This window comes from Wolffia australiana, chromosome 4 (genome assembly GCF_029677425.1).
Source record: "Wolffia australiana isolate 7733 chromosome 4, ASM2967742v1".
Lineage (NCBI taxonomy): Eukaryota > Viridiplantae > Streptophyta > Magnoliopsida > Alismatales > Araceae > Wolffia > Wolffia australiana.
In genome coordinates, this window is record NC_135838.1 from 10,830,045 (window position 1) to 10,843,064 (window position 13,020).

At 37.9% G+C, this 13,020-nt stretch overlaps 1 protein-coding gene across 3 annotated transcripts; it reads left to right on the plus strand.

The window, feature by feature from the left end:
* Positions 1–908: 908 nt before the first annotated feature.
* Positions 909–12,782, plus strand: LOC144701910 (acyl-CoA). Of its 3 annotated transcripts, none has more exons than XR_013581146.1 (14): positions 909–1,068; positions 1,206–1,352; positions 1,423–1,605; positions 2,847–2,929; positions 3,019–3,217; positions 4,634–4,755; positions 7,040–7,106; positions 7,358–7,408; positions 8,296–8,348; positions 10,961–11,171; positions 11,304–11,474; positions 11,922–12,034; positions 12,114–12,218; positions 12,642–12,782. XR_013581146.1 is itself a non-coding variant. In XM_078573723.1 (13 exons), the coding sequence occupies exons 1-12, from the start codon at positions 1,000–1,002 to the stop codon at positions 11,979–11,981; spliced, it is 1,416 nt and encodes a 471-aa protein (XP_078429849.1). In that variant the 5' UTR covers positions 909–999; the 3' UTR covers positions 11,982–12,008; positions 12,114–12,219. The 3 variants fall into 3 exon arrangements, 1 of the variants encoding a protein (XP_078429849.1); XR_013581147.1 differs by having other exon boundaries at positions 11,922–12,008; XM_078573723.1 differs by lacking the exon at positions 12,642–12,782 and having other exon boundaries at positions 11,922–12,008; positions 12,114–12,219.
* The last annotated feature ends 238 nt before the right edge of the window (positions 12,783–13,020 follow it).

A 13,020-nucleotide genomic window follows, 5' to 3' on the forward strand; every position in this document is an offset into this window, starting at 1 on the left:
TCATCTTATTCATTCATCTTCTTCATTCATCTTTTTCACTCATCTTCTTCATTCATCTTTTTCATTCATCTTTTTAATTCGTCTTTTTCATTCATCTTCTTTATTCATCTTCTTCATTCATCTTATTCATTCATCTTCTTCATTCATCTTTTTCACTCATCTTCTTCATTCATCTTTTTCACTCATCTTCTTCATTCATCTTTTTTATTCATCTTCTTCATTCGTCTTTTTCATTCATCTTGTTTATTCATCTTCTTGATTGATCTTATTCATTCATCTTCTTTATTCATCTTTTTCACTTATCTTCTGTATTCATCTTTTTCATTCATCTTCTTCATTCGTCTTTTTCATTCATCTTGTTTATTCATCTTCTTCATTCATCTTATTCATTCATCTTCTTCATTCATCTTTTTCACTCATCTTCTTCATTCATCTTTTTCATTCATCTTTTTCATTCATCTTCTTCATTCATCTTTTTCATTCATCTTCTTCATTCGTCTTTTTCATTCATCTTCTTTATTCATCTTCTTTATTTATCTTTTTCATTCATCTTTTTCAATCATCTTCTTCATTCAACTTCTGCATTCAACTTCTTCATGCATCTTCTTTATTCGACTTCTTCATTTATATTTTTCATTCATCTTCTTCATTCAACTTCATGTATTTTTTTCATTCATCTTCTTCATATCAACTTCTTCATTCATGTTTTTGATTCATCTTCATTCATCTTTTTCATTATTTTTCTTCATCTACTTCATCTTTTTCACTGGTCTTCATCATTCATGTGTTCCATTCATCTTCTCCATCCAACATGTTGAACTGATTCTCCAAAGAAAAAAAAAACTGATTAGCGAGTGTTTAGAGTGAGATGGGTGAGCCAGGAAGCGCCACGTGGCATCAGCTCTCGCCAAAATACCCGAGGATTCCCAGAATTTTGTGGAGACGATCCATCGATTGCCGCGTGCAGATTCCTTCCTCAGTGGCTGCCTGCTCGCAGCCATGGCGCCGGCCATCTCCTGCAGTCTTCAATTGCCATCTCCCTTCCTCCGCTGTTCTTGGAGACCCTCCGTAATCCCCTCTCCCACCGCGTTTTTCAAGAAAGATTCTTCCTTTTTTTGTAGGGCTTGATGGGTTTTCTCCATCTTGCAAAGATTGCAGCGAATGATGAAGAAATTTCTTGTCTGTGATTGAATTTTATTTACCAGAAGAAGTTTTCTCCGAGCAATGGCGCTGCAATCGCTTATCCGTCGAGTAGAATCGTTGCCTTGTTCTGGGGCGCGAAGAAGGAGCCGCCGCCCCTTCAACTCCAAACCTCTTTGGGAGAATTTTCCGTGATTGGGTCGCCCCCGCAGGTTCTTTTTTCCCGTTTCTTCTAAAGTTTTTGCTCGATTGTGTTCTCTTACTCGTTTGCGATCTGTGTAGGATCTTTTGTTCGCTGATCTGAAACCTCAACGGATATCTATTTCGGTGGTGTCTTCCATTGCCGACGTTTCTTCCAAGGATTGGGATGCGTGTGCGAACGATTCCAGCGGTTCTGAGAAGCTTAATCCGTTCCTTACGCACGCGTTTCTCTCGAGCTTAGAAGAATCGAGGTCTGCAGTGATGGTTAGTTGTTTCTGGAGAATCTAATGTTTCATTTTTAATTTTATATTCAGTTCTTGGTTCCTGAATTTTCTTTGAAAATTTTCTCCGCTCAGTTTATCGCCGGTTCAAATCAGAACATAAAATTATGATCTCATGGGCAGATTGGAATTCGCCTTCCTAGGATGAACTCTTCTTTGTCACCCAAAAATCATTGTCTTGATCATCAACGTCACAAGCTGTGTGACAGTGATCATCGTAATTCTAATCGCGAATTAGTGATAATGACTATGATGGTTTCATCTTCAGCATCATCCTCATCATCATCATCCTCTCGTCATCTTCACATCATTCTCAACAAAGACGAACTCGTCATAGTCATCATCCTTCTCACAGGCTGGGTGATAGTGGCTATTTTAATTCAAATCATGGAGGAGTGTCCATAATGATGATGATTCATCATCAGCACCCTGGAACAGACGAATGACGAGGAGGATGAAGACTTGTCATCGTCCTCCGGTCATACTCAATGAGGACTAGAAGCTTGATGCAGCAGGTGCTGACGAGAAAGCCGGCAGTGAAAGGCATCTTATCGCCAGAGCCGCAAGAAGGATGGCGTCGAGAAGCTATTGACAGAGGGGACTGATAAGATGAAGAAAATGAAATCCGAAATATGATCTTATTCTGTCTTCGGAGAGAAGATCTTTATCAGTTCGTTGCACGAGACAATTGCAGAACGAGAGAAATGTACGAAATGTGTACAATGTAGATTCAGCGAGAATGAATAGAAGATAACATGAACCAGGATCGCGAGATCCTTCTTCTGGAAGCAGGCTTCTCCTGCTCTTCAGCCTTTCACCGTGCTCCTAGACGGGACCCCAACAACTTCTTGGAAATTCGCTCCTGTAGGTCTGTCCCTGTCTTTATTTATAGGGTAGTTGACCCTCTTAGTCCTCGAGCTGATGTGGACTTATGTCTTTGGTTAAATCTCCTTATATATATTCTTGAGAAGAACATATCAGGGACTTAGTCTTATCAGAATCGTCCTTCCATCCTCATTGTAATTGTTTGCTGCTAAGATGATGAGGCATAGGATTTCATCATCGTCATCCTAGTCTGGATTGAGAACATCAATCCATATAGACCAATATCTGACTGTATTTTGGATACACTGTTCGGCCTACATCTCCCCAGGTCTTGCTATATCCCTCGATAAACTAGTTGAGCTGCCTGCTTTCTCTTATAGTCCTTTTGAATATCTACAGGAAACCGGTTGGTTACCTCAACATATCGTTGCCCAGGATGAAAATAAAAATACAATAGGCGCTGTTCCTCTGTATCTGAAAAGGTCTGACAGCTGAAATCCTATAAAGTTTCTAATCTATCTTTGATTATCATCTCTTATTAATTGATCTGTTGATAATTTTAACTTGGCAGTCACTCCTATGGAGAATATGTGTTCGACCATTCTTGGGCTGATGCCTATTACAGCTATGGTAGTTATTATTATCCAAAGCTTCAGTGTTGTGTACCGTTCACACCAGTGACGGGCCAAAGGATACTAGTGAGAAATGTTTGGTGCAGGGACCAAGTCTTCAATTTGCTGGTTGTCGCGCTGAAGGATCTTGCTGATAAGGTAGTCCTCTCTATTTCCTGAAAGACTTCTTAATTTGTTAAAAAATTGCAATATTTTCTTTTATCACTAACAGATAGAGCTATTCTTATCTAATTGAATGTCTAAAAAAACTCTCAGCGCCGAAGTTTTTGACCTAATTGTAAGTTATTTTTTTGGTGGGTGGAAAATATTGAGGTAATTTTTTTTTTAAACATTGGTTGACTAGATGAATATGATTCCATCATAGCACTTAAAAACACATAGACGAAGAAGATATGCTTTACAAACGTGAAGGAATAGGCGGAAAACTGAGGATTTCTTTAATTGCGTATCTAAAAAATCCAATAAAAAGGCTCTCTTGTGGGAGATTATTAATGGTGTATTTGTATGCGTGATTTTCTACATATATGTATCTTCCACTCTACGACTGATGCTATTCATAATTGATGGCATTGGAAATCTTATATCTTTGCTGTTTAATGTTTCCATCATTTTAGATTTTTCCTCTTCTGTTCTTGTGTGGTCTATCTCCCTTCCTCCCTTGTCGATTTCCTTTGTCCTTTTACTTTGTAGAAGGTAACAACCGTCATCTTCAGTTGACACTAGTTCTTGGTTTCATGTGAACCTATCCTTTCAAAATGCCAACTTTCCCACGCTACATCTACTGTGAATAACGGGATCTTTGTTTTCTTCAAATTTCTAGTTACATTCACTGGTGCATAAGAAATATTAAGGATTTGGCATGCCTATGACTTTTGGAGAAAACTTCAAAATATTTTCATTATTCTGAGAAGGAAAATGTTATCATGATACTCTGCTTTGATGTTATCCCTTTGTTTCTCTGGTAAAGCTTCCCTGGCAAACTCTGTTACAGGACCAACCCATATCAGGCCTGGCCAATGATCCCCCACTATTTGAAGGCCAGAGATCTCATGCGGAGAAGTGTGTCCTTTATCCCGCTTATTAAGGGTGCTTATTGCCCTACTTACCACCACATCTGTTTGTTTGGAAATTCGCGAAAAACTAATCATAGGTTCTTCTCTCCATCGGAGCAATAAGTACCCTTAATAGACAGGATGTTATGCTCATTACTAAACTTGTTGATGAGATGAAATAGAACGAAGGTCTATCTTTTTAATCAGAGGTTAATCGATCATCAGAAGAAGAATTAGGCCAAAAATGAGAGTACACTCTGGGTAAATGAAATTTCCATTGAAGAGCAACATATGAAACAATTCGTAAAAATTATCGTGGACTCGAGAATGAAAAATTCATTCTGGCATCACACTGTCATGTTTTTGACTCAGTGATGGGTTGTTGATGAGTTTACAACTCCGTCCTCTAACTGTAGACTTTTTGTCATCTGTTGAATGGTTTTGACAGAGGTATGCCGTAAGGTTTTGTGACACTCTCTCTCTTAATTTAATTCTCATGTAGTTGAAGGTCTCGTCATTGCATGTGACTTTCCCGTCAGACTCAGAGTGGAATAAAATGGGGAAAGATGGATTTCTGCAGAGAACGGGGATGCAGTATCACTGGAACAATCGAAATTACAAGAAGTGAGTAACTTAATTTTCATATGCTTGGCCTTTATTAAACATGTTTAGTTTTTCAATACTAATCATGTTCAAACATCTCTTGACAAAGTCATTAGCCCTTGTTAATGTATATTGCATTTTGCATGTTCCCTCACTCAAATAGTTGTCGTCAGAACCGGGATATTTGACGGAAATCTGATTGTTTGTTGCCTAGTTTGGCGTTCCCCCCGCTCTTACTCTGTGATTATTTTAGTAATTAATTAAATCTTACGTTCTTCTTGTGAAAATTTATCTGATAATCGTACAGAATCATATAGTAAGCTGTTACGAGCTCAAAACTGCTTAGACATATTCCTCATGTGAAATTTTTTTCGTATACTTGGAATGAGGATGGAGATGTGATGAGAAGACTCACTGGTAATTTCTCATTGGTAATCACTGGTAATCTCTATATCTATTGTTATATATATATGTATACATAGAGAGAGAGAGAGAGACAGAGAGAGAGAGAGAGAAGACGACTCTCATCTTTTTGGACTTGCATCACTGCATCTTTGAAACCAAGTTTGTTCTCTTGGTTAAATTGCCAGAGAAATAACATTAGATTCGATCAAGAAATATATACTCCGGTCAATAGAGTTAGTACCGGGAGCACGATAAACATCAATCTTCTTCCACAAGGTATGAAGCTCGTTAGCATGTTCCAAGGCACTATGATGCTCTTGAAAAAGTCACATAGAATGATCGATCAAATCGGCTTTGGTTGTCTCACTGTCTCATTTAGAATAACGTTTTTGCATGTCATTCCAGATTTTCTTCACACGATCATAATCTATTTATGACTGATTCATTTAGGGTATCATGGAATATAGTTACCAGGTGAAAAGCACATCCTCTTTGCAATCCCACTTGATATAGTTCTGAGGGGGGTTAAGGGGGGATCATCTGTCAAATGATTGTCCTGATTGGCCTGATCTAGGCCGGAGAGTAATCTGGACATTTTTGCTCCAGTGAAAGAGGTTATGGCCAGTAAATAGATTCAAGGAGCTACTGGGAAAATGGGTGTATCATTTTTCCGTAAAGTTAGCTAGTGCAGCACTAGTATCACTACTGAGTGCCCCTTTTTCCTTGGCCATGTATATAACCAGAGAGCAAAAAATCAGAAAGAGATGTGGTTGATGAAGAATCATGAAGGGTCAAGAATAAAGCCCCAAGTTGCGTAAGTTGATGAAGATAGAACACATTGTTTGTAAGGAGGTTAAAAATAAACGATTACACCTGGGCCACAGATGCAATGGAAGAGGTAGAAAGACATGTGCTATGAGATCAAGTTTTCATCACCGGGATACACACTGCTCTGAGAGGGCAGGCAAAGCAGAGGCGACAATTTCAAGTTGCCAAAAAAAGTGTGATGCAGCCGCACCAGATGATAGATTAGCTTGATAGATCTCGATTGATCACTCGATAGTGCCAAAGTGAACGAATGGTTTATATAAGGAAGACTGGGGAACCCGGCTATGCCGAATAGGTAATATGCCTTTGCTCCGATAACAAGTGTCATCTTTGTCATTTGGGCAGGCTGGAGGATCCATCAGAGCCGAACACTTCATGTCTCATTCACAAGAACAGTATCGACTATGATACCATGTCAAGAGAAGTCGAGAGAAGGAGAGCAATAGGAGTCTCGAAGTTGAATAATGAAAAGCTTACAACATCACCATAGGATGAACATATACAGCTCCATTACGACGGTAATTTACAATGGCTATATTTGCCTAAAACTATGTATAACATGTGAAATTCCTCGTGTTATCACAATGAGGGATTTTCTTCAAAAAATTGGCGAGGGATTTATTTGATAACGCATATATTTTTAGTATTAAACGTTTAATTTATTTCTTCAAAAAAAAATTAAACGTTTAATTTAATATGTATCAATCTTGAAGGATTTCATGCAATTCATTTTCTAAAAATTTGCGTTTTATGACAAACGGTCTCGCAGTATTGAGTTGGACCTCGGGTATAATTGCCTTCAATGAACTACTGATGTAACCTTTTCTAATTATTTGTATACCTTCATTGTTGGGACGTCACTTTTTCTAAGAGACTCTTGCAGTTTTCCTAACGAATTGATTAATGTCTCATTCCATTATAATAGGTGGCACTGTATCATGTGTGATGTGATATTTTATGTGCGCTTTAGTCAAGGCCTTTCACCTGTTTTGAGCTGATTTTTTGTTTAGAGCTTGTGACATTTTTCTGTGATGTAGATTAATTAATCAGTCTTTCGATGCCTTTTTGTTAGTTTTGATGACTTCCTAATGGATATGAAGCAAAGCAAAAGAAAAAACGTTCGCCAGGAGCGTAAAAAGGTCAGCCGGTTACCAAGATGTCCTTAATCGATTTCTTGAAATAAGATCCTCCGAATTGACTTCTCCCTTGTTACGAATAGTTTGTGTTTATCCCGTGTTTCAAATATCTGTCCGGATACTTGGATTCCGAATTATTTATCTTCAGTGTGAAGCCTGAAAAAATTGCCATGTCTATAGCTTTTACGCTATATAGTTGTTTAATGTTCCGTATGGATCGTTTACAGACTGTTAATGTGCACTTTTGCGTGCAGGTAGCCACACAAAATCTGGTTATGAAACGTCTTCGAGGTGATGAAATAAAGGTGAGTATCGAATTAATTCCTAGATTCATTTCCCATTGTGGTTATACCTAATAAGAGTACTATTCATTGACGGATGGGGGATGGAGTTGACAAAATTACGAGCTTTTATAATGAAACAACTTAGAATTTGCTTTATTTTGATGATTACAATTGTAAATAAAGTTCTCAATCACTATGATCAATTATGGTTTCCCGGGGAGTTTCTTGTTATGGTCAACGGAAGAGCTGAAAGATTAAATTATTGGAGGGTGACAAGATGGAAACGATTATTAAAATGGCATTGGTATAATCGATGTATCATTTAACTCGCTGCACAAGTGTTGAAATAGAATTAAAGTGCGATAAAGATAACATTGTGTCCTTGCTTTTAACAGATATACTTATTTGAACCTTTTTTAGTTTACCCTAGAAGTTAGTATAATTACTCCTATGTCCATGTGTTCTTTTTTTTACTGTCATAAACGAAACGGGTCTCCGACTACACTGTATAAAGTTAAGGCGTTTGCCCATGGAATATATGAATCAATCTTTGCTCTCCTCTTCCGTGTGATCCTCTCACAGACTCTCATGGCGGCCTAGTCTCTTGCCCTGCTATCTGAGGTCTTGGACTGTTGTCTGAGGTCTTCTCTCCTAACTAAAGCTACATCAACCGGCACTTACAAATGTTTAACCTTTGATCTGTTGCATACTTGGAATACAAATTGTATAAAAATAAGAAAAAAAATGTTCTCTGTTCCGGAAATTTTCACGGCGGCGGATTCAGCAGCTTTCTTTTCTGGGTTTCTTTGTGGTTTTTAGATTCTCTAGATCCTTGTGCTAATTCTCTAGAGCTTTGTACACTTATTTAATTGGGAAATGACTGGCTTTTACTGCGTTTATTGTGACAGGATAAGCACTGGGATGCTTTCTACCAGTTCTACAGGAACACCACAGATAACAAGTTGAGTTTTCTTACCAATTCAAAATCATAAATTACTTTCTTGTACGTCACAATTTGGATCTTGCATGTCTAATACGAGCGAAGTTACTTTCTCTGAGTTAATTTTTTTATTTTCATTTTTCTTTCGATCAACTGAAGGAGATTTTTTCTTTGCAAGCATGTAAACGAGTAATCACAAAATTTACCTTCTCAAACTTGCAATGCGAAGTGTCCCTTCCTCTGACCCAGTTGATCTGGTTGATTCCTTTTAACTTCACATCTCATTCTGAGGATACTGGTTGACCTAATAGTCTTCTCCACACTTTGATTCGAATATTTTAGTCCTCTTAAATAAGTTTGAAAAATAATGGAGATTCAGAAACTGTCATAGTTTTATTACCGTCTTCTTTCGGGAAGAAACGGTTCTAACCAGTTGAAGTAATAAGGGTATAAATACCTTTATCAAGTACTTAATGAGGGAAAATTCGCTCATTATACTCTCTTATGTCGAAGCTTGCGCCAGGTTGAAATCATAGCTTCTGCTCCAGAGTAAGGCTCATCGAAAAGTCGTTCAATAACTTTGTTTATTTCTCAGATTATTGCCTTTTGAGTACAGATTTACGCGATTATTGCCAATTGTCGTTAAGATTATCCCCATATGCTTCACATGATAAGAGGTAATACATGATACATAATGCAATGGTAAAAAATTAAATTTGAAAATATGGCCTGTAATCTTACCTCATTAACACGTTTGGCTTTTCTTGAATGAATTTCATGATCTTCCATTGATTCTTCTTCATTTCCTTCATCTTTTTCTTCAAAATCATCTGTCAATTTGTGTGATTATTGAAGACCCTAAAGGTGTATTTTCTAGAAACATGAAAGGTGTGATGTCTGTGGATTAACATAAACCTGATATTGGGATATTGATACAAACCAATGAGGTTTGTATTTTAAGCGGAATGGACAGCTGGAAATATGACGCTGCCTTAGTACACGAATAGTGTAGGAACAGGACTTGAATCCACAAGCCTTGCACTACTGGAAGGAGCCAAGTCCTGAATCCACAGAACTAGCTTCTCCAACCCTTGAGTCCACAAGGGGTTTGCTTGAATCCACAAACAGTTAAGCACTCTCTAGCAAAGAGAACACTCAGAGGGGAGAACAACAGTTTCAACAAGACAATAGATTTTAATAATGCTCATTCATGGGTACATGGGGGCCTTATATAGGTCACAAGAAGTGCAGGGTCGTCCATAATGACTGTACCCATGACAAGACAAGTCAAAACATTTAGAAAAACAATTCTGACAAGCTAAAACAGAGGATAAGCAGCCTGACAGGCCTGAGCAGAGATATCCTACAGATTCTGGGGCCTGTAGAAGCTGTCAGGAGATATTTGTGTGGCTCAGGAAGATCCTAGTGGGACAAAACAGAAGATATGCAGCTCTGACAAGTTAGAGCAGAGATCCTGGCAGAAGAAGAATCTGGCAGAGGATTCTGTCAGAAGATCTTGTTAGAGAAAATCCTGTCAGAAGATCTTGTCAGAGAAAATCCTGTCTGAGGATTTTGAGGGGCTCTTGGTATATTTCTGCAGATCTTGTCAGTTCTAGAAGACTCTCCTTCTTGGGCCACAAGTTGCCAATGGGCCTCAGAAAATAGGCTTCTGGGCTACATCAAACTTCAACTGGATGGGCATTGCCAAGACTACAAGACGGAGAAGGCTGGCGGGATGGATATCACCAAAGGGAGAGATCCAACAGGGTGGGCATGATACATTCTTGGAACGTATCAATCAATGTTCACACATGTAACTGGAAATTGCAATAAAATCTTAATGTTAGATGAAAGAAGAGGTTCAAGATTGATCTACTGAGTCAGATAAAAAGGGATAAAGAGGAGTAGAATTGTCGATGACATAATTGGAGCATGTTGCCCACAATCAGAATGGGTGGCTGCAGAAGAAGATTGATTTGGACTGAGAGATGAGAGAGACAGAAAGAATCAGGAATAAGACTGATGAGATGCTCAAGAGTGATACTTTCTTGTCCGTATTTATACAGGTTGATTGTTGATGATCCGGGCCTCTTTGGATTTATAGAAAGACCGTGACACAATACTGTGGCAATGTTTGGCATAATAACGGCCCGGTGTCACATCAGGATGTCATTGGCAGACTACAGCAACAGGTGGTCATAATTGATTCAAGATATTACTTCAAAGTAATAGTCTTCTTCCTGCTCTCCAGCAAAGAGGGCTACATCTTTAAAGGGACTTGTGGGAAGCGGACAAAAAACAAGAATGCCCTTGTGGGCTTAAGATACAATAAGAATCGTATCAGATAGACTCTTAAGACGCTTTACAAAGTGTCAATCTCTGAATTTGGTTCGCCCTTGACGAAGGCCTTTACCTAGCAAAACTTTAGAGTTGATTTTGAATTCTGGTGATTCAGTCGCTATTCCATGTGAATAGAAAGCCTATTAAACCCTAGAATTTTCTCCCTTGTTACTTCACTCTTTATGCCTTAGATAGACAGTTAGAATGTTGGAATATTACACAAAGTACCCTAGACAATAAGGGGATGAAGACTTAATCCTACATTCAGACATTTATGGTTGAGTTTTTGACAGGTGGGGAAGACCTTACCTGACGAGAGACTTCTTTGAGCTACTTGGAGAAAAGATGGCAGAGCAGGTACTTCTAGTTGTCGCCGAAGATGGGGGCGAGATTGTTGCTGGAGCCCTCAACCTTATAGGAGGGGACACCTTGTTTGGTCGTCTATGGGGATGTCATCCCAGGGCCTATTATCCTAATCTGCACTTTGAAGCATGTTATTACCAGGTATCATTTCTTTCAAACAAAATTACTAGGTATCCTTTGAGTGTAATTTATTTTCTGCCCTTTGTTTTTTAACCAAAATGATATATATTTTATTTTATAAATAGTAATGTGATCTCTCTCATTAAAATCCAGGCTATAGAAGCTGCCATCGAGCTCAATCTTAAGAAAGTAGAGGCTGGAGCTCAAGGCGAACATAAAATCCAGCGAGGTTATTTGCCTGTGATGACGTACAGCTGTCACTACATCAGAGACGATGGCTTTAGAGTTGCCATTCAAGATTTTCTTGAGCGTGAAACGAACCAGGTATCATCTCTCTCTCTCTCTCTCCCTATAAGTGTTGGCAGATGATGACTGAAATTGTCCCCTATATTATGCAATCATCATCATCATCCATGTGTGGCTACGACGAATGGCAATTACCATCATGATGGCAAATTCGACAGATGGATGATGACACGGCGATGATGACTGCCCTCAGAAACCGGGTGATGATCATGATGAACAAGTCATGATTAAGTGCTCTATCTTAGCTAGGAAACTGGATGAGGATGAAGATTCATCATCAACCACTGGATGATAGAGGCGATAATGATGGCTTTCTGAAAATGGATTACGACAAAAATTTGATTGACGAAAAGCCTTGTTCCTGTTAAATGACTTAATTTCTCTATTGGACAAACTGCACGGCTTTTTTCAATCAGTGGCTCTTTGGGCATTGATGTGGAAAACTGTTTATTTGTTCCATCGCAGGTAAATCTTGTAATTAAAATGCTGCGTGATTCTGGGCCATTTAAGGATGGATTGGACTGAAGACAACACTGTAGATTATCGAAAAAAGTTAGTGTTTGTTGATGAAATTTTCGGTAATTTCACGTCAGCGTCTCTTTTCTCTTTCAGTGTTAATTCATTCTCATTTTTTACACTATTGGTCCTATGTGGTAGGAAAATGTTGCGTGTACAGATATCAGCCAAAGAAAGAGTGACTTGGGTCGCACAGAATCTCGTTTGGTGAATAAAATGGAACAAACCTTAAAATGTGCAAGCGAGGTACATTTTTTCTTGTCGTTTGAATCATTCTTCAGTAGTATCCACAGCAGTAATATTTTTTGTGAAATATTTTTCTTTCTAAATTTTGGGACCTGATATTTTCATTATTAATCCATTTTTTTATTATTCTCATCATTAGTTCTTTTTACGTTTGTACCAGCATTGTCATGATGAGTTGTTTTTACTTTTTTTCGTTATTTAATAACTAAAGGCCGACTGGATTCCGTAATTTCCATAAGTTTGTCTGAATAAATTGTTTTCCAATAGAAAGTAAAATTTGAGCAATATTTTTCTATATAAACTTTACTCTGTCCAATGGCGTAAAAAGAATTCTGTATATGCTTCAATTTCAGTTGCATGAACAATCTATTTCATTTGAGAATCTTTGGGGGCAACTCAGTCCATTTTTCTTTTTCTTTTCAGGAAAAAAGTCGATGCAGTTGTCGGTTGGTTGAGGTATTTCGTGAATTTATTTGACCAAAGTTGGCATCATATGTTCAAAGGATTGATGTCATGTGTCAATCTAATGTAATTGTACAAATAATTCAATCATTATTTAATCTAGATTATCCTGAAAGAAAGCAATATTTATTTGGTATGTAGCATTGCATAAATAAATTTGGTGAACGAAATGTTCGGTAAAATCAACACAACATCCATGAAAGGGTATCTAGTATCATATTATACCATTTGACAATCATAGCCTGAAACTTGATTTATGCCAAAATATATTCATGCCATTTCCATGTAAAGAAAGAGCTCTTTTGGGATTTACATTACATGACATTAATTCAAGGATATT